Source organism: Rattus norvegicus, chromosome 7 (genome assembly GCF_021556685.1).
Source record: "Rattus norvegicus strain SHRSP/BbbUtx chromosome 7, alternate assembly SHRSP_T2T, whole genome shotgun sequence".
Classification (NCBI taxonomy): domain Eukaryota; kingdom Metazoa; phylum Chordata; class Mammalia; order Rodentia; family Muridae; genus Rattus; species Rattus norvegicus.
Window position 1 is genome coordinate 122504505 of NC_141540.1, and position 22227 is coordinate 122526731.

A 22227-nucleotide genomic window follows, 5' to 3' on the forward strand; every position below is an offset into this window, starting at 1 on the left:
TTCCTGGCACCCTTATGGTGGTTCGCAACTGTCTGTGACAACAGTTCCAAAGGATCAGATACCCTACTCTGGCTTCACTAGAAAGTATGCAGTATAGTTGTTAAAGTGCAAGCAAAATACTCACACAAAATACATACATCTTTAAAAAAAAATTAAACATAAAAGGGTCCTTCCTAGGTAAAGAGTATCAGAAATTAGTTGAGGTTCATTAAATTAAGCCACTTCTTCCTATCTACCTTTCCCTGGGAAGACTATAAACATTACACCCAAAACATTACACACTGGGGTTGGAGAGATGGCTCAATGATTTGATGCTCCTACAGGAGACCCAGGGAACAGTTCTCAGCACTCACAAGAGTGGCTTACAACCACCAGTTCCAAGGGACCCAATGCCCTCTTCTTACTTCCCTAGGCATCAGGCATACATATATTCATGCATAACCCTCAGTACATATAAAATAGCTTTAAAAAGAAATAGCTGGTGTGTTGGCAAATGTCTTTAATCCCAATAGGTGGCAGAGACAGGAGGATCTCTGTGAATTTGAGACTAGACTAAGCTACATAGCAAGTTCTTTTAAAAAAAGTTTTAAAAAGAAAAAAAATTACATTATTTATTGGATCCTCCCTTAAAGTTAATCCAATTGGACTTGCCAATCACCTGGCCAGAAAACAACCTCTCAGAACAGCTGACTCATCTGACGATATGCAAAAAGTTTGGGAGAATTATCTTTAAAGGAGTAAAGAACTTACTCTGCTCATGAGCCCTTCACTCCACACAGCTGCTTTCAGACCTTCGTGGCTAAGCCTGATTGGTTTTTGTTTTGTTTTTCTGGATTCTAATTGAAAAAAATATAACTTTACCTTTCCCCATCTTTTTTCTAATATTAACCAAAGTACCTAAACATGCTCGACATGACACTCTTATAAATTCGAACACTTTCTCTAAAGACCCTCCCCCATTTCTACAAGTGCTTGTAAGCGTTCATTGCTAACCCTAATTCGGAAGGCATGACTTAATATCTTTTCACCTCCCTCCTCCCGGCAGCTGTACAGATTTACAGCTTGTCTGCACTGTTGTTTCTCTCAAATTCTAATGGTGCCTAAGCTTCTTTAAAATCTTTTATCAACGAGACTAAAACAACAAAAAGAAAAACCAATTCCCCAGTAATACTGTTCCCAGCAGCTGGCACGACATCTATTCACGGAATTCATAGTACGCAGGCGAAATACTCTCCAGTTAGCCCTGCAAACACGCTAAAAAAAAAATCATTTTCCTAAAGTATCTGAAGTGACAGCGCTACAACTAACGTGGTTATAAATAATTCCCAACACGATCCCATGCAATTAAAATCGCTGTAAGGTCAAGTACAGATACCTTAAGTTATTATAGAACAAATAAATTACCACTATTAATATTTAAAACGATACAGGGGTCAATGTGATTTAAGCAAGACGCCAGATTCAAAATAAAAATCCCTCTGTAAAAAGCTTTGTCTTAGTTTGCGCATTATTCCCACTGCTCAAATATCCACAACCCTCCGCATTTATTTCTTCCCAAAACACACCCCCTGGAGACTTCGCTGCGGGAAAACCAGCTCTACCCTCTGCTTTTCCACCCCTAAATGGCCCAGATCCCTCCGATAACCTCTGGAAGCCACTAAAGAACGAACTACGAAGGGGCCTAGACCACGCTACCCTCCTCCCCACGCCAAGTCAGGCCCCGGCTCCCCCCTCTTCCCAACGGTCCGCGGGGCCCAAGGCTCACCTCTCCACCCACTCCCTCAGGAAACGCATTTCCTCGGTGTGCAGGACGCTCGGGTCCTGCCTACACATCTTCACGAAGGCCCGAAGCTCGCTCACTTTGCGGGGATCCATAGTGGTGAGGCTGGAAGCTTCTGGCGGTGGGCGGCTGCGGAGGCCCGATGCCAAGCCCGGGAGCGGCTCAACGTGACCAAGTAGAAGGGGGCGGCTGCCTCGAGGCAGAACAGACTAGAACCTCCCCGGCTGCTGGCTCCTCCCACCCAACGGCCTCGTGACCCAGGTCCTCCGCTCGCTCATTCCTACTCCTACCTCTGGACCTGTGCTCCGCCTAGAACCTTCTAGAAGTGTAGCTGCCCGTGATAATGCCTGCTTCGATAGGCGAACAGTCTTAACTCGTATTCTTTCCTCTGATGTAGTTCCTGGGATAGACGAAGGACCTTGTGTGTGTGCTTTCAAGAGGAACACAGGGAGGCATTTGAAATAGGATATTGTTTCAGTGAAGGTGGGCATTAAGCAGAACAAGACGCCTAATTTGGGGGCGGGGTGGAAACCATGCCCGTGGGGCCGGCGCGCCAAAACTCAGCCGGCTGACGTCACTTCTCTGCGCCTCCCCGGGAAGAAAGCCCGAGAGCGACGCCTACCGGAAGGGGCCGGGCGGTTGACTGGTTTCCTGGCGACGCGGCTGTGCTAGTAGCTTTCCCCGCAATTTGTACTTTCTCTTCCTGACCAGTGGGTGCTGGCCATGCTGTCTCTGCTCTCAACCCCCAGGCTGGTTCCCGTTATAGCAAGGCTCCGCGGCCTCTCAGGTTAGAGTCTTCCCTGCCGGCGTCGCCCAGGTCTTCTCTTGGAGAAACCTAAAGCAGCCCAAAGAGCTACAAGTTGATGATCCGTGTTCCTGGACCAGTCGGCTCCTGGGGCCCCCCGTGGATTTTTCTTTTGACCGGTTGTTCTGGGAAAGAGTGGGCTTTAGGTTCTGTTACTCTGGGAAGCTGGGATGACTGAGAAGGGCACTTCAAGGAATCAAAGTTACTGGAATTCTAAATTTGTAACTTTTATCATCACACTTGGCTAAATTGTTTCACGTCAAGTAGCGTTTTGTGTGTGGTGCGTGTATGTCAGGGTAAATCATTCGCCTTTTCATAGCTTTCATCGGAGAGCTACCAAAAGATAGAAGAAACACGTTTAGAAACAAATGCTTTGTGCAGTTCAGATTATAAAGTACTAGACGGGGGACATGCCTAAAAGTCTTACATAAACAGTCAATGTGATAGAGCACGGAGAGTGTGAACCTTCCTTGTACAGTACGGTGAGCAATTAGTCTAACAAAATTTTACACTGAAAAGTAAGTCATCTACCTTATAAGTGCACCTAATATTGGGTTATACTTCAGATGAGGCGTGCAAAATGTGAACCAGAAAAAAGGGTATTTGACATTAAAATTGGACTTGATATTTGCATGTGATACTTGGATTCACTGAAAATGAAATTAAATCCGCTATTTAAAAATTCTCCATTGCACAGAGCCTAGTCTGTAGTCCTAGTAGTTAAGATGTACCTTTGATGAGAATGAATGAAAATGTGTGATTGATCAATTATATTCGCAAAGACCACAGCCTCTGAGTAGACTAGAACCAGCTTTTTGTTTCTGATCATTGACTTTCTTTGAAGCTTTGTGTAAATCCTGACTTGATCCAGCTTTAGGACTAGAATCTGGACTAAATACTAAATAAAAATCTAGTAAATATATTATAGTTTGTTTCTAAGAAAAGTTAAGTTCAGCATCTCGTTATATTACCACTAAATGGTTTTTTAGCTTTAATGGAGTGACATTGAATCTTCAGTTTAGCACTGAGGGACTGAAACACAGTTAAGCCAGATGTTTATTATATGATTGTGTCCAGTCCTTATACCAATCCTTAATTCTGCTTGGTAGAATCCTTTTGCAACTTCTCATTACTTGAGCCAGGAAGTGCAGTTTCACCCAGTAACTTTTTGAGTTAGTTATTGAGGGTGCATCTCCACTTCACCACAGTTGCTCACAGTCAAAAAGGAAGCAGAAATGACATAGCTGAGTGATTACAGTCTTGACCCAACTAATTTGGGAACTCAGCAAAGAAGAGAGGAATGCATTTTTTGGCATTTTAATTATTCTGTTATCCTTGGAGTTTAGGTTTTAGGTCTCATAAGTAGGACTTAGAATATGTGGTGTTCTTGGTTACTCCTTTTTTTTTAAATATATTTTTTTGAGACTTCCATACAGTGAATGTAGGTTAATCATTGACTCCTCCCAAAACTTACCTTGCCAACTACATGTAGTTGCCTTTCTTTAGAAAGGCTCTGGAGCAGTGGTTCTCAACCTTCCTAACGCTGCAGCCCTTTAATACAGCTCATGTTGTGGTGACCCCAACCATAAAATTTTCTTTTCTACATCATAACTATAATTTTGTTACTGATGTGAATCATAATATAAATATAAATATTTATATAAATCATAATATAAATAGCTAATATACGGGATTTGATGATGCTGGCCTGCTGTGAAAGGATCGTTCAACCCCACAGGGGTTGTGACCTACAAGGTTTTTTTTGTTTTTGTTTTTTGTTTTTTCCGGAGCTGGGGACCGAACCCAGGGCCTTGCACTTGCTAGGCAAGTGCTCTACCACTGAGCTAAATCCCCAATGTGACCTACAAGTTGAGAGTTGCTGCTCTAACTACCATAACAAACCACGTATGGTGGTGAACACTTTTAATCCCAACACTAGGGAGGTGTCTTAATCAGGGTTTGTATTCCTGCTCAAAACATCATGACCAAGTTGGGGAGGAAAGGGTTTATTCAGCTTACACTTCCACATTGCTGTTCATCACCAAAGGAAGTCAGGACAGGAACTCACACAGGGCAGGAATTTGGAAGCAGGAGCTGATGCAGAGGCTGTGTAGAGGGGTACTGATTACTGGATTGCTTCACCTGGCTTGCTCAAGCTTGCTTGCTTATAGACCCCAAGAACACCAGCCCAGGGATGGCACCACCCACAATGAGCTGGGCCCTCCCCATTAATCACTAATTTCGAAGATGCCTTACAGCTGGATCTTATGGAGGCATTTCCTCAGGGAAGGCTCCTTTCTCTGTGGTAACTCCAGCTTGTGTCAAGTTGTCACACAAAACTAGCCAGTATGGAGACAAATGGGTGAGTTTGAGGCCACCTGGCCTACATAATGAGTTCCAGCACAACAAGAGGTACATCATTGAGACCCTGTCTCAAAAAGACAAAGAGAAACTTTCTCACCTGAGGAAGGCATGCAAATCTAAAGTGTGAGTAGGTACAGGAGGGAGTATCTTTTTACACTTTGAAGTTTTTGATTTTTGGTAGTAGTGTTTGCTTAGTTGGTTGTAGGAGGTGATGGGGATTGAACCTGGAGTTGTCGCAGGTTTAGCAGTGACTTGTATACCTCTTGCCCTGCAAATGTTGCTAATTTAAGGTCTATTTAGATGAGAAGTGTAATTAGATAGAATATGCTGCTAGTCACCTGAGAAGAAGCAAAATAAACTACTAGTTGTACATTAAAAAGTTTCATTTTCACCAGGCAGTAGTGGTGCATACCTTTGATCCCAGTACTTGGGAGGCGGAGGCAGGGGCATCTCTCTGAGTTTCAGGACAGCCAAGGCTGTCATACAGAGAAACCGTGTCTCTTAAAAAAAAAAAAAAACTGCATTTTCACATTAAAGCATTTAAGAAACATATTAAATCTGACATAGGAAAGGAAGTTAACATCATTCAACAAAATGCGAACACTAAAACGTTTCTCACCTTATGATATGAAAATAAAAAGGTAAAAAGTACTGTGCTGTAGCACACTGAATATGCTAATGAAGTAAAGGTCCCATGTCATGGTGAGGGAGGATGTAGTGGAGAGAGGGGAAACACAAACACACCTTTAGAGGTTCGATTTTTTTTTAAGGCTTGAGGATCTAACAAAGCAGATGTAAAAGTTGTTCTGACAATGTCATCAGAACCACAGAACACTAAGAACAGTGGTGGGATGAAACATTTTCATTTGAGATGGAATGATTATTTGGTCAGATGCATAAAATACAATCCACACACACCCGATTAGCCCTAAATTCTCAGAGAGAGAGAGAGAATATTTAACAGTGATTGGCAAACTGTATTTGTCCATTGAGCTCTGTTTCCTGTGGTAAGCTTTGGTGGATATTCCTGAACATACTTTGGAAAGGTTGGGCTTTGGCTCAGTGAAAAGAAACAATGAGATTCAGGGGCAAAGAGAAAAAAATGAGGTTTTTCTTCTAGACAGTGGAAGGTTTTGGGGGTTTTTTGTTATTTAAGTTAAGCTATTCGGAAAAATAATTTAGTTAAAAGGGGATAAATGGCCAGGTGTGATAGCACGTTCCTGTAATCCCAGCACTCAGACGAGAGAGGCAGTAGGATCAGCAACTCCTGGTTATCCTTGGCCGCCTTAGCAAGTTCCAGGGCAGCCTGGGTTATAAATCCAACTCAGAGTGGAGAGATGGACTGGGGGACACAGTAAATTCTTACTGTTTTTGAAATGTTGGGGTTTGATTCTGGAAGGTTTTTTTTTTTCTTTAACTTTAATCCTGCATGGACACAGGGAAACCTGACAAAATGATGCATTTTATGTAAATATCATGAGTTTATTTTCTGGAAATAACTTTGGAACTGAGTATCCCCAGTTTCTCCGAAAGAATAAATTACCTTTCCTTCCAACATACCTTCCCACTGAGGCAATTCCAAACAAAAGCTCACATTTGCTATTTAAAAATAGTAGGCACTATAATTGTTTCTGACTTTCAATTTAGTATTTGAATAGACGTGATTGATAGGTTTCAGTGCTGCTGGATGATTTGCTTGCACCTTTTAATATAGTAGTTTACAAGACTTTAATGCCTGGATTGATGCCTAGAACTTACAATAATTACATTTTTAAAATACAAAAAAGGGGGTTGGGGATTTAGCTCAGCGGTAGAGCATTTGCCTAGCAAGCGCAAGGCCCTGGGTTCGGTCCCCAGTTCCGAAAAAAAAAAAGAAAAAAAATACAAAAAAGGGTACATATGACAATATATATTGCATGACAATGTATAAGCCCAAGTCGTGCTACAAATTGTTTTCAGTGTTTAATAAAGCCAAGCATCTTTCATATAACAAAATTTAGCGTTCCTTTCTCTCTTAAGTCAGTTCCATTCTTCTATTTCCTTTGTTCCAAAACCTGCTGGCTTCAACTCCTGTCACACCTTGTCAGCATACCCTATGGCAGTGTATCCTGCTGCCACCACTTTTAATCACACACCCTGTTACCACCATCTTGGAATAAATGACTATAATCTTTTAAATGGATTATGGTAATAGTTTGATTTCCCTTTTCTAACCTTGTTTGCTTGAGTCTTTTGGCAACAATAGAAGAGTTCAGTTTCAATGTATGATTCCTCCTCAGAACGCCTGTGTCTTAGTCTCTCCCGTTTAACAGTTAACAGGCAGGTAGTGATCAATCCCTGCAGAATCCTTTCATTGTTTGGTTTAATCTGTGGCACTGATCTCTGTGCTCCCTAAACTCCTCTCTGCAGCCTATTATGTCAGTGTTCCTCAGACTCCTATGCAGCCTACACCAGAAGGAATATCGCACCTTGCTAGTTCAAGTGTCTGGATATCTTACCCAATATTCACTTGGCCTGCCTTTTTAATCAAGCGACTAAAAAAACTAGCAGATCCTGTTTTACTTAATATGTGTCTCCATTTTGTAGGCTCTGTGGCTTTTGTTTAGTGTTGTGTATGCCTCAGATACATAACACTTAGTGGTAGCATATGCCCTTTGGGAAGCCGATTTCTGAGTTTAAATCCAACCTGGTCTATAGATTGATTTTTAGAACAGTCAGAGCTACGCAGAGAAACCCTGTCCTCACACCCTCCTCCATCCCCCCAAAAAAAACAGCACCTAATCCTGCTCAGCAGGTAGAGCCCTGAAATAAATGTAAAGTGAATGACAGAGTGAATAAAGGGTTGAGAAGCAGTGTAGGAAACTCAAGTAACAGTGTCAAAATAAAAGTTTATTTTTAAAGCAAGTTAATAAAGTACTTTAGACCATTTGTTTGGTATCTAATGTATTTGTAACTCACCATATTTCTCCCAATATGATCCTTAAATAAAGTATCTATGGTATGATCCTACACACAGATAAGATGAAAGTTTCGTATCTGGAGAGAGTGACCAGTGCCCTGCAGCACATGATGTAGCCAGGTTGTTCCAAGGAATCTTGGCTAATACTGGCTTTTTAAAAATTTGTGGTATAATACACACTAAATATAGTTTGTCTACATACCCAATTTAATATACCCTAAATTGGGTTTACATATTATACATTTTTTCAATGTGTGGTTCCATGAGAGTATATTCACATGGCTGCAAAGTGGGGTTCCAGACAATGTTTTTGTTTTGCAGGTCTGAAACCCTTTGCCCATAAAACAACCTCTTTTCTACTTCTTGTCTCTCACTTTGGACTGCCTTAGATATCATGTTAACATTAATCATTATTTGTCATGAATTACTGCCTTATTTAGCATCTTAAGATTTTTAGTAATTCAAGTATTCAAAAAGCTCAGCCATGTTGAAGCAAATGACAAGATTTTTCAGTTAAAACTGCCTTCATCAAACAACTGAGACACAGACAACAGCATAGCAGGAATTTTTTCTGAGACTGAATATTCATGAGTGTGTGTCTGTACATGTGTACACATGTGCACTCAACTGTGGCTATTCATCAATTTTTGTTAATATCTTGGTCTCTTGATTGGGTTGCTTCTACCTCTTAGATGCTATGAACAGAACTGCTGGTGAACATCTGTTACTTGTTATAATCAGAACCTGTGTTTCATAGTAGATTCTTATCTCCTAATGCTGTGTATATTTATAAGAAATTTGTGATAGTATTAACTGGAGAAGTAAATAGATCATAAACTCCATGGGGGCAATGGAGATTCTATGCTCAAAGTGCTCAAAAAGAAAACATTAAAAAAAAAAAAAAACAAACCTTTGCTCTTTTCCATAGTTTTAAAATCAGTCACCACAAATTCATCTTTTTCTAATACAACTTATCTACACACTGCTAAACAAATGTCCACAATCTTGGTAAAAATGTTTAAATAAAATAAAGCCAGGCATGGTAGTGTACACCTTCAATCCCAGAACTAAGAGGCAGACATTAGCAGATCTCTGAGTTTCAGGGTCAACCTTGTCTCCTTAGCAAGCTCCAGGCCAGCCAGGGCTACAAAAGTTGAAACTATATCTCAAAAACAAAACAAAGAAACAAAAAACCCCAGCTACTCTTACATAGTATTAAACAAATATCATCTATAAAACTCTGTGATTAACCAAAACACACAAAAGAGTGGTGTTCAAATGTTATATGATCATAATGTGTCTAAACAGTCAATTAGCGATTCCTTTTATTGGACTTCTTCTTCTGCCCCTCTTTGTGCTTCTTCTTTTTCCTCCTACCACCTTCTTTGAATCCTGCTGAAAAAATGGAAGGTTCCTTCTTGTTGGTGACCCAAGGTGTTCCTTGTTCCTTGTCGTCCACAAGAGAATATTGAGTTGTACTTGAATGGGTATAGGAATTTGGTGAATAATCGTTGAATGACTGTCTTCTCCAGTTACATTTGTCTGCAAAGCCCTCTTCATTTACAAGAAAGGATCTCAACTCACTGTCATCTTCAACTTTTCTTTCTTGACGGTTCTCAAAAGTTTTCTTTGTCTTAACATTTCTTCCATTAATAACTGACGGTGTAATGGGTATATAGTTGCCCACCCCAGGATCCTCAAATGCCAGGGAAGAGACTGAAGTAAGGCTCTCATGCCCCCGAGAAACATAAGGTGAATATCCCGTGTCATAAGAAGAAAGTCTGGCAAACACTGGGTAGTCATAGGATCGGGAGAAAAGGGATCCTCTGCTTCTGCTTCCACTGGAGCTTCTTGAACTGCTTAAAAGGTCTGCAAGTGAGTCTTCAAAGAAGTGAAATGAAAATGGATCCCTTTCACCAAAAATTTCTTTAAAGACATCATCTGCCTTACGGAATGTGAAACCGTACTCACGTTCATCATCAAGATGACTTCCACCTCCACCGGTTAAGCCTTCCTTGCCATATTTGTCATAAATGTCCCGTTTTTCACCATTTGATAACACTTCATATGCCTCGGCGACTTCTTTGAATTTTCGCTCTGCTTCCTCTTTATTTTCTGGATTTTTATCAGGATGCCATTTAAGTGCTACTTTACGGTAAGCTCTTTTAATGTCTTCCGGTGATGCGTATCTCTGTACTCCTAGAACTTCATAGTAGTCCACCATGACAGTATTAGAAACGAACACCCTTGATGGTGAGCGCTGTGTTTTCCTGGCAGCTCAGGCTCAGTTGCTGGTGGTGGAGGCAGAAGTGTCTGCAAATAGGCATATTTTTACATTGAAGGCAGTGTTAGGACTGCGGGGGTGGGCCACTGCTGAAAGACTGAGGGTGCTGATTGTGTGGCAAGCAGACGGCAAGCATATGTCAGAGCTGCATTATGGTGTCATACTGGGCCAGAGATAGGGCTCAGATCTTCTAAATGCAACTTCTCCCAAGTCATTCTATGTGATCTGCAGCTAATGGCCATGACATTTCTTTTATATATTCTGACCTCCAGATTACAGACCCTTAATTACTGCATAGTTCTATGGTTTTGGTTAGTTAGTTGGTTTGGTTTTTCAAGACAGGGTTTCACTGTGTGGCCCTTGCTGTCCTGGAACTTATCTTGTAAACCAGGATGCCCTCAAACTCAAAGGTCTATCAGCCTCTGCCTCCTGAGTGTTGAGATTAAAGTTGTGCACCACTATCACCCAGCTTCTATGGTTTTAGTTAGAAAAATAAAAACTTAGAAATCTTTGTTGGGAGGAAAAAGTATTCAAGCAGTTGAAATTTTTACTTATTCTTGTCAAAAGACATACATTCAGTAGAAGATAGGAATAAGTAATTATAGTAAGAACTATGGTGGAAAATCCACTAGAAGGATAAACTGCTATGAGTGGCACCATGGGCTATGGTGTCAAGGAAGACTTCCTGGAGTTAGTGTCCTACTAGTCAAGCTTTCTGCTGGCAGAGTCATTAGAGGGGACGCTTCCATTGTAATGGGATACAAAATGGGGAAGGTAGTTCATGCCTGTAATCCCAGCATAGAGGCCAAGATAGGAGGATTGTGGAAGGTTCCAGGCCAGCCTAGGCTACAGAGGAAGACCCTGTCTCAAACTCTAAATAAGGAGAGTATGAGAAATGGATAAAATACTGGTATCATGCTCTGGTGACCCATGCCTTTAATATCAGCGATGGGGGTTGGGGGAAGGTGCAAGTGGATCTCTGAGTTTGAGGCCAGCCTGGTCTACAGAATGAGTTCCAGGACAACTAAGACTATGTAGAGAGACCTTATCTCAAAAAAAAAAAAAAAACAAAAAACAAAAAACAAAACAAAACAAAACAGCAAAAATGCCCATAGCAACTTCGGAAAATGTAGTGTCTCAAATTATTGCCTTTATGTTCTCAAAAACAAATGAGAGGAGTGTGGTGGACAGAACAGAGGGCTATTTCACATTGGTTATTAGAAACTTGTGAGAAGATGGCCTTTGAGTTAAGATCAGACAGAGTTGTCAGTCAGCGGGCAGAGTAGTAGTTTCTGGAATGGCTAAGCTCATATTCTGAGGTTGTCGATGTCTGCTACAGCCCTCTGCAGACTAGGTGTGCCAGCTTGGTGCTCTGACTTCTTTTTCATGACTGCAATATAGAAGATCAGGTGTAGTTGGAAAAGTAGAATAAGAAAGTCGAAATAAAAATAAATTAGACAAGACTGTGGTGCAAGAGAGGAGAGGTGGCTAGTAGTACCAAGGACCAGGTTTCAGTTCCCAGTACCCTTCAGTAACTATAGCTTCAGGAGATCCAGTATCTGCTGGCCTCCAGAGACACTAATCACATAAAAATTTTTATTTATTTTTTTGTTTTTAGTTTTTATTTTCTCAAGATAGGGTTTCTTTGTGTAGTCCTGGCTGTCCTAGAATTAGCTCTGTAGACCAGCCTGGCCTCAAACTCAGATTTTCCTGCCTCTGCCTCCCAAGTTCTAAGATTAAAGGCATGAGCCACCATGGCTAATAAAAATAGATCTTTAAAAAGAAAGAAAAGAAAACTGACTTTCCGGCTAAATTATCCCTAAGTTAAAAACACTGCTCTATTCCCATCATTTTGCTTTCCTAGAAATCCCCTTTGCTCTTCATCCCCTCCTGTTCATACCTGATTGCTTTCTGTCATGCCTCAGTTAAATTATTTTCAGTGAGATAGTAAATGTAGCATGTGGTGTAGGCTCTTTGCCAGGTCTGAACAAATTTTGCTTAGTGTTTGGTTTGGTCGTAAGAGACTGGAGGGACTGTGAAACACTTAAAACTCAATGTGAGTTCTACCTAGTGTATGTGCTTAGGCACACTGAAGGGATACATGTATCTATTGGTTATATCCTTAGTCAAACTCCCTGGTATGTTTATTTTTCCTTATTTAATTGGTAGAGCTTTCCACCAAAATAAATATTTTGTGTTCATAATGAAACTGGGTTTAAAGAGATAATTTGTAGGAATGTTACTTGTTAATGAAAATTTTAATATTTCAACTTCAGCCTGATTTCACATTCTGTTCTTTCCACTCGACTCTCATTTCTTGGACTAGAAATGTAGGGTCTCGACATTGCAAAATGTAGGACAGTCTGTGATCCAGAGAAAAGTTAGAAAATGGGGGGTGGGAACTAACCTAAGAAGCCCTCAGAAGTATAAAGGTAAGCAGGCCTGGTGGTACACGCTTTCAATCCTAACACCAGTGAGGCTGAGGCAGGTGGGTACGTGTGAGTTCAGGGCCAGCCTGGGCCCTGCCAGCCTGGATTACATTGCAAGTGAGGACTATAGTGGAACCATACCTCCAAAAACCAAACAAAAACGTACTTAATTAGGTCATATAACTTAAATAAATGACACACAGACTAGTTGGCCAAATTCAATTTGTAAGCATCAAGAGTAGTGCGCTTCTTCCTGCTGAGGGAGGGAAAGTACGGCTGTGCTGTTTTGTACGGATTGTACTTGAGGCAGGTATTGCTCACCAGTGAAGAAGTGAGATGAGTCCGATTCATTTCTTTCTATACTTCAGTACTGGGTTTTGATGTGCTAAGAAAATGGTTCACCCCTGAACCAATACTCCCAACTGTTTTTCAGTGACTGGATTGTCCCAGAGCCCAGCATGTAAAAGTTAAATGTGCCTCTGAGCTGCAGCCTGGCCTCCGACCTCTTAACTGTTCCTCTTCCCACCACTGCACTCCATCCACCCTGTTAGCATGCTGTCTCATAAGCCTGGCCACTGCACTCCATCCACCCTGTTAGCATGCTGTCTCACATGCCTGGCCACTGCACTCCATCCACCCTGTTAGCATGCTGTCTCATATGCCTGGCCACTGCCCTAGCCCTCCTGTTCTAGAAACAGATGTTTCTAGAGGCAACTAAAAAATATAAGGGGCAAAGGTTGCTGTGCTCTAGAGAAAGTTATTTCTCTGGAGGGGTAAATGTTTTAAAAATATTTAAATTGCAAGACTGTAAAGTTGTTTTTCTGGTTCTGACTTGTGGATTTTTTATATTTGGTAGTGAGAGCATAGAGGTGTATTTGGTAGTAAAAGTATGAAATGCAGTGTGGAGCTCTGAATCTTCCAATCCCAAGTGCCTGCTAACTGTGGAAGTTCACTGACATAGAAACTTAGGGTAGCGCTCATTTGGGAATGTGACTTTTTAATTTTGGAAGTTCTCTATTATAAAAGTTTTTGGTTTTTTTGTTTGTTTGTTTGTTTGTTTGTTTGTTTGTTTTTGGTGGTGGTGACAATAGTGGGGTTTTTGTTTTGTTTTATTTTTGGGGGACGGGGTGGGGTGGGGAGGAGACAGGATTTCTCTGTGTAGCCCTGGCTGTCCTAAAACTCACTCTATAGATCAGGCTGGGCTTGAACTCAGAGATCTGCTTGCCTCTGGTTCCTGAGTGCTGGGATTAAAGGCCTGTGCCACCACTGTCTGGCTAATAAAGGTTTTTTTTTGTTTTGTTTTGTTTGTTTTTTGTTTTTTTATCTTAAAAATTAGTCAACACCTGCTCTCTTTTTCTATCTGGGCCTGATTTAAGAGCAGACATAGATTTGTAATAAGTGCATCCAGTTATCACTTGGTGCCTTGAAAGCTTAGCAAGTCATTGCATTAGTCCCCAAGGCTGCCACAACAAATACCATAATAATACCATACACTTGGCAGAATCCAAGATCAGGAGTGCAAGTCTGCACATCTATGTGTGGTGGTGTCCATCCCAGTCCATCCTAGTATGGACTCGGGTTGAGGACCCTGGAAGCTGGCTGGTTAGCCAGTCTAGCCAGATTGGCGAGTTCCAGGGTCTCTACAAATGCAGTGAAGTGCAACTGAAGTAAAGAAGACACTTGTTGTAAACCTCTGGCTTCCGCACATACATGCACACTCACATGCACATGTGTACTCACAAACTGGCATATACATCACACACAGACCCCTAACTGTCAAACACTTGCCATCCATAATGCTTCACAGGCTCTAGAGAAATCTTTATCTTGACCTGACTTACGATACTCTACTTTTGGACTGAATATGTGTTGAAGACTACTACAATCAATACTAATTGTGTCAGGATTAAATAAGATTTTGCATTGAATCTGGGTGGAAGAATAAAGTCCAAAGACTTTGAATTTAAATAATCCTATATGTGAATCTCATTTTGTCCAATGCTGTATGGCCTTAAGCAAATTGTTTTTGTGTGTCTGATCCTGATAACTCAATTGTTTGGGGGTTTTTGAGACAGGGTCTCACTGTATAGCCATGGCTGTCATAGACCTCACTATGTAGACCAGTCTGGCCTCGAAGTTACAGAGATACACTAAACCACACAGGCTTTTTAGGTCTGCTAGCAGAGGAACCTCCTGTTGCACTGGTGCATTCTTGTGTGTTCTCTCTGCCTCCTGCTGCTTCTTTACATTCAAGCACATTTGTACAAGTACCTGTAGGTATAAATTTTCCTCAACTTACTCTAAGAAGGGTTTAACCCCCTTCACTCTCACCACCCACCAGAGACATTGGAAAGAAAGGGTATTAAGATACAGAGGAAGTGGACCTGTTTAGAAATAGTTATTCGGGGCGATTCCAATCTTTGTTGTTCTCAGTCCATTCAGTAGACACCACACACGAGTCAGCAAGGGCAGTTCAAGCCAGAAGAAACCACAAGACTCACCAATTGCCCAAGCCCACAGAAGGGGCAAGAAGCCACAGGAACCTCACCAGAAGTTCTTCAGTGAGTTTTTCTTAATGAAGTCACCAGAATGCAATGTGAGGGAAAGCAATGCATGTGTGTTGTCAGCAAAGACCAGTAAGATAGAGCAAGGCAGACCAACGCTCTCGTTCCCGCAGTCTGTGGGGTCATATTTATATTCTTTCTAAACATCACACATTCTTTCACGTGTCTGCTATAGCAAAATATCCTTTCATCTGTATCTGCTTCAGTGAAACATTCTTTCACCTCTGTGCCCCAACGAAAACATCATTTGACATAACTGACTTTCCAAAGAAACCAGAGGTTTTCACTTGGGGTGCCTGCTACGATGATGTGCATTATGCTCCTTTTCTCTTCTCAAGGGGAAGTAACTTGAGTGGTTTCTGTTCAGAACAGTCTCATCACCGTCTTCTGCAATCCCACACAAATGTCTTTACGAATGACCTCACCCATCTTGTAACAGTTGCTGTACATATGAATCTCTTACTATATTTAGTACTGTGATGTTCTGTTTTGTCTCAGCTCCACCATACTTCATTATGTCTACTAGGGCAAACAATCTTGCGTCTTGCGTAGCATGTGTTCTGGTGATATCCTCAGGAAAATTCTGTTAAATTAATGCTAACTATGCTCACTTATATGTCAACTCTGATTAAGCATTTTCTCATACCTTATTTTATTAGTCTATAACATTGCAAGATTAAATGAGATAGTAAGTACTTGTTAACCTTATAGCTAACATAGTCTCAATAAAAATGTCAACTCTAGTTTTCCAAATTTTAGAACATAGGCTCAGGCTACTTTTGAATTCCTTTCTGACCCTTCTTTGTTTTTCTTTGTACCTCCTCCTCCTTATAGCTCCTTATTTATAACTGTATTGGGTGTTTGTGTTTATTGTACTGTAGTAGACTAAAATCTGTGAGGGTAAAGACCTTATCTCTGCTTCTTAGGGCCCAATACAGGCTCTGGCACAGAGAAAGAGCCACATATCTATTGGAGGGAGGAGGAAAAAAATGCTAGTGTGTGTTTTGTAAGGACCCAAACTGCTGGGAATAGATAAGAGCATGTATGCAGTGAAGATGGTCATGTCCACTGTTCCATCTCATCCTTTGTTTTTCCTCAGGATGCATGTCATGTTTACAGCGAAGGTACTCCCTCCAGCCGGTGCCAGTAAAGGAAATTCCAAACCGGTACTTAGGCCAGCCCAGCCCGGTTACACATCCACACCTCCTCAGACCAGGTAAGGCCTTTGATGGTAACAACCATCTCTCTAGTTTAGACACTCTGGCTAGAATATTGCTATGCATTAAAATTTTTCTCACTAGGTATGTATCATGATTACACACTGGTAGTATTGTTAATGTGACTGAGGAGTTGAAGTTTTTGTTGTAACTAAGTTTAGATGCATCCACGGAACTGCCAGTACTCTAGTGACATCCAGTTTAGGCTGATAATGCAATAAACTGTGATTCCGAATGGCCAGTAACAAGTTTATAGTTCAGGACTTTCTGGTATGGGAGTTTTGCCTTCTTGTATATCTATGTTCCACATATGTGCCTACTGCCCTGGAGGCCATTATATCCTCTGGAACTGGAGTTAGCTGTGGTTGTGAGCTACCATATTGGTCCTGGGGACCGAACTCAGGTCCTCTGAAAACGCAGCCAATGCTCTAACCAGCAAGCCATCTCCAGCCTCTTATTTCAGTATTTTTTTTTAAGAAAAGTTCTAATTGATAGTTTCTAGAGCTATTTTCTGTAGATCCTTTGTTTCTATTTAAAATGTTAACTGTTTATTTGAAAATTTTAATTACGTCAATGTAGGTTGAACAGAATTTCCAGATGTTTATTGCTATGAGAAGTGGCCTACTCCAGCTGATTAAAGTCATGCAAAGGACTGGGAAGGTTTCTTCTTTCTCCCCTCCCCACCCCAGAGCTACCGCTAGAACACGCGCTATCACACTTGCTTGGGTTCACACTTTAGTTGTGTTTAGGAAGACTGTGATGCAGTTGTGAATAGCATCCCAGAGTGAGATACAGAGTAAAACAGAAAAGGCTATAGAGACAAAGCTAGGACTTTGAGGAGAATTACTTATTCCTTCTACCATGGAAAGATAAATGTGTATTTCTATAACTTGCTACAAAAGCACGAGTGTTAATAATGTAAATTCCCTTTAGAAATATGTTACTCTTTCACTGTTTCCACTCAGTGAATGATACCAGTGTGTCTCTTAGTGAGGACTTCCTTTGGCTGATTCTTCATCAGACTGGAATTCCCGCTGGGAAGTCTGCTGACACTCAGGAAATGCAGCTCACCACTGAAACACACAAGAAATCAGAGTTTTTCAAAGCTGTAAGGTAAGCATGATAGAAGTCAGTTGAGACTTTTTCCCCTATCAACCTACTTGTAGTTTCTGTGTAAAGGAGGAGGAAGAGGTTGAGTTGATACTTAAGTATTACCAGCTTTGAAATGATTGATTTCTTGTGGTGAAATACTTGTGGTAAGCTGCATTTCCCAGGCCTTGAACATCACAACCATACCCAGATGAGTGACTTCACGTCTGAATCACTGCTTTCTACATTCTGTAACATGACTTATTTTTGCCTTTGTCACAGATCTGACTATAGCTCTGAAAAGTATTAAAAACAACTTGAAACAAAACATCAATATTCAGTCTTTTAATAAAGATGAAAAAATATTCAGTCTTGATGCCGATCACATAGAACATGAAAATTTCCTTTAAAAGGAGAAAAATAGTACTTTGAGTAGTTTTTGTGAGTGAAAATGAAAGCTTTTTATTTTCTTTCCTCCTCCGGTTTACATGTAGGAGCCACTAAGTTTGCTTTTTTTTCCACAGTAGGATGAGCTCTGTGCTCGGAAGGATGTGGCCTCTCTTCAGTCTTATGCCATTACCTGATCAAAGTATTATGTTAGGAACAAAGATCTGTGGGACAGGCGCATACATGCACTCAGGCATACATTACATACAAACAAACAAACATACATACATACATACATACATACATACATAAAATGTTTACACAAAACAGAATCGTCAATGTCTTAAAGTTTAAAGGGATCGTGTGACATGCTACTAAGCATGCAGACTTTACAGGGAAAAGGTATTTAAACATGAATCCTGTACACCTATCCACAAACAGACATGTACACATTCTTTTAATCCGTTTTAGCCAGCAGTGATAACACGTGCCTTTAGTCCTAGCATTTGACAGTCAGAGGGAGGAGGATCTCTGTGAGTTTGAGGCCACCCTGGTCTACATAACCAATCCCAGCAAGCCAGGGGTACTGGGAGAATTTACACAACTGAAGTCAACTTATGGAATAAAATTTGTCAGTCATAACTTTGCTCCAAAAAAATCTTACATTTAGCATTTAGCATAGTTACAGGAATGCCTATAACTTACAACTAACTTTAGCAAAATATAATTCCACTACTCATAAGAATACAGTTGAGTTATAGATTCATATTCCCAAGGTGTTACCCCTTAAATGTTTCTAAGTCACTTACAAACTCATCTTTCATGAAATTTAGATAAGTTCTCCCTTAAAAAAAAGAAGTGGGGGTTGGGGATTTAGCTCAGTGGTAGAGCGCTTGCCTAGCAAGCACAAGGCCCTGGGTTCGGTCCCCAGCTCCGAAAAAAAGAAAAAAGAAAAGAAGAAAAGAAAAAAAAAGTGGTTGTTTGTTTGTTTGTTTAAGACAGGGTTTCCTCTGTGTGGCCTCAGCTGTCCTGGAACTCATTCTATAGACCAGGCTTACCTCAAACTTACAGAGATCTTCCCGTCTCTGCCTCCCAAGTACTGGGATTAAAGGTGTGCACTACCACCACCTAGCCTAAGAAGTCCATCTTATAAAAGTTAATTGTTAAAGATTTGACGTTAATATCTGAAATGTTGGGCTGAAGAGATGGTTCAGCAATTAAGAGCACTGGCGCTCTTCCAGACAACCTGCATTTGACTCTCAGCACCCACATAGTGGCTCACAACTACTTGTAAGATGCCCACTTGTGTGTCAAAACCACTGGGTGAACTTTATCAAAGAAAATATACATGCCACAACCCCATAGACCTACTTCACCACATTTTAGCAAGTCAGGAGATCATTAAGGGTTATAAAGAAGGAAAGGGGAAATGAAAAGGAAAGGAAAGGGAAGAAAAGGAAAGGAAGGGGGGGGTGTTTGCTTTTGACACAATCCTCTATGTATCCCTCTCTGACCTGGGACTCATTAGTGACTTCCTTACTTCACCTCCCCAGGTGCTAGGATTAGCACCATGTCCACCTCAACCTATTTTGTTGTTGTCAGATTTATTTTACATTATGTGCATGAGTGCTTTGCCTGTGTGTGCATGTGTGTGCTCACTCACACACACTCCACATGCGTGCCCGATGTCTGTGGATGTCAGAAGAGGGCATCAGATGACAGATCCCCTAGAATTGGAGTTTTCCTGGAAACCAGACCCAGAACTTCATAAACACTGTACATGTGTTCTCCATTGAGCAAAGCCTTCACCTCTGAATTCTAAACAGAGGCTGTCTGCTATCTATGTTCCTTACATTTATAGCTTTTTACCTAATTCATGTTGACTATGAGCTTTGGTTCACCTTTATTTTATAACTGTCATCTGGAGTTCTGTGCACTGCCAACTTGAGCTGAATTGTAAAAATGTCCTATTTGATTTCATTTTTTTATCATTTGTTGATTTACTTGTGTGGTCCTGAAACTGGAGTTACGTATGATGACAAGCTGCCATGTAGGTGCTAGGGATCAAATCTGTTGCTCCTCTGAAGGAGCAACAAATGCTCTCAATTTCTGAGTCAACTCTCCAGCCCTCTAAATCAATCTTAAGGAAGATTTTCTCAATTGAAGTTCTCTCTTTCCAGATGAATATGACTTCTGTTAAGGAGTCAGGGGGTGTTTGGGGGTGGAATCTGACCAACACAGCCCTGAATGGTCACTTCTGACTTGTTGCTGTTCAGTGAGAAAACCAAAGACCTGAGACTTGTATACACATAATTACTTGGCCATGAAGAGTGATTGTCCATGTCAGTTTCTTCTTCCAAAGTCCTATGCCGTTGCATTCCCACAGGGACACCCTTTCAAGTGTATTTGGTTGGGTTTATAGAGGCTAAAACGGCTTAGAACTTGCTATGTAGCATAAGGATAGCCTGGTTCTCCAGATCCTGCTACTTCTAAGTTCTGGAAATACAGAACCACACATGCCTGACTCTACTGTCATTTTTGAGTTTGAGTTTGAGACAGGTATTCACTTAAGACAAATGATACTAATCTAGTAATATTTTCAGTCTCTCTTACTACATAAAAAGAAATCTAATTGAGTTTGGGGGTGGTGGTTTATTTATTTTTTATGTGTTTTGTTGTTGCTGTTTGGGGGATGGTATACTGTGGTGTAACGGTATACCTTAGCTCATGTTAAGGAAACATTCTATACTGAACTCTATCCCTAGCCCTGAAAGATGTCTCCATTAATATAAAAATTTAGAGGGCAATGTATGTTTTTAGTCAGACAAAATATGTGTTGTACAATTAAGTATGTTCTGGCAAAGAAAGCCACAAGTGTAACCTAGAACTTGGTCAATATATAGAACATGTATTATCTTTTAACATTTGTACTCATAAGGATCAGAAGCTCAAGGTCCTCAACTACACAGTAAGTTTGAGGCCAGCCTGGCTATTTGAGGCTTGTTTAAAAAAAATAGAAAGGGGCAGAGGGGAGATGGCTCAATGGTAAAGTGCTTGCTGCACAGCGGAAGGCCCTGAGTTTGAATGCCCAGAACACATATACCCAGCCAGAGACAGTACTGCACATGTGTTGCCACAGCTCATGGGCCAGCTAGCCCAGCAACAGCAAACAGGAGACCCTGTCTCAAACAAGGTGGCAGGTGAAGACCAAAACCCAGAGGCTTCTAACCTCCAGTGGCAGACAGACACACATACTCAGTACTCTTGACAGTTCCCTCATGCCCTGCTGTGATAATCCTCCACCTCCATAGGAAACCATCCTTCTCGTTTCAAGATCAAAATGCCTGTTTATGTTGCCATATAAGTGAATTATGGTATGTACCCTTTCTGTTTCTTGTTTTGCTCAATACATGCAAATGAAGTTCACTTGAGTATTATTTTATTTTTCAGAAACCCATGACTCACATTACAAAGGAAACAAAATAATTTCTTTTTCCTGTCTCTGAATCAGCTCATGAACTACTTTGTATACAGTAAAAACTAATATTAAATTAGTTACCTAATATTAAACAGTTCTTTTCAGAATAGACCACCTTAAAATATCAGTCTGGTTAGTTTTGGGAAATAATTAAACAACATACCTAGAGTACAGCAAAAGTCTGCTTCTTTCCAGCCATTTTCAGTCTTTATTGCTCTTTCTCTGTGAGTTTTCTGCTTGGCTAACAAAACATGAAGAACAATCTTCTTGTTCTCTTAACAGGCCCAGCCCTAAGTGTCTTGAAGGAACTTCCTTCTTGACTGCAGTCTTAGAATTGATTGTGAGACTTCTAGTCTTTTGATTGGTTCAGCAAAGTTGTTAGAAGGGCCCCTCTGTCTTTAATTGATTCCACAAGATAAAATGCCAACTTTAGTCCTAAATCATTTACAGTTTCACAAAGGGCCAGCATGCCTACTCAGACATAACAGTTTTGCCAGAAGAAATCCAGGCCAGATGAACTGTTGGTTCCGTGATCAAAGGCCTTTGCAACTGCCAAACTTACTAATAGAGTACAAAGTTCATGCCTTCCACTCCCCTCCAGATGAAAAGAAAAGGTACCTTTCCTGTGTAAGCTTTCTCTTACCGTTTATTAGTTTACTGCTTTGAAATTTTGGAAGTTTGAAAGCATTTAACTAATGATCATTCCAAACTGTTGATAGTTACTAGACTTAGAAAAATATAGCCAATATTTTAAACATTTAAAACTTTAATCATTCTCAGGAAACTAGATTTCATAAACAAATGCTTTAAATGAGGCTGGCGCTGTAACTCAGTTGGTAGAATGCTTGTCTAGCATGCCTAGAACCTGGTT

General features: G+C 40.8%; 3 protein-coding genes across 8 annotated transcripts in view; 1 reads left to right on the forward strand and 2 right to left on the reverse strand.

Annotated features, from left to right (window-relative positions):
• Positions 1 to 1991, reverse strand: part of St13 (ST13, Hsp70 interacting protein) — a 34825-nt gene extending 32834 nt beyond the window's left edge. Inside the window, exon 1 of one of the 2 annotated variants that reach the window (NM_031122.2) lies at positions 1766 to 1934. In NM_031122.2, the coding sequence (NP_112384.1) occupies positions 1766 to 1875 (110 nt within the window). In that variant the 5' untranslated portion in view covers positions 1876 to 1934. Of the gene's footprint in view, positions 1 to 1765 lie in introns of both variants that reach the window. The other variant, XM_087559211.1, reaches the window with a different exon arrangement.
• Positions 1992 to 2425: 434 nt separating this feature from the next.
• The window catches only part of Xpnpep3 (X-prolyl aminopeptidase 3), a 52575-nt gene continuing 32773 nt past the window's right edge, over positions 2426 to 22227 (forward strand). For 2 of the 5 annotated variants that reach the window (XM_087559072.1, XM_087559074.1), the window contains exons 1-3: positions 2426 to 2567; positions 16285 to 16401; positions 17368 to 17515. Coding sequence is in view for 1 of the 5 variants with exons in the window: in NM_001130582.3 (NP_001124054.3) it covers positions 2504 to 2567; positions 16285 to 16401 (181 nt within the window). In the remaining 4 variants the exon portion in view is untranslated. 5 annotated transcript variants of the gene reach the window in all.
• Positions 8952 to 10266, reverse strand: Dnajb7 (DnaJ heat shock protein family (Hsp40) member B7). The gene has a single exon (NM_001130510.1). It carries the CDS (start codon positions 10130 to 10132, stop codon positions 9221 to 9223), a length of 912 nt encoding a protein of 303 aa, NP_001123982.1. The 5' UTR covers positions 10133 to 10266; the 3' UTR covers positions 8952 to 9220.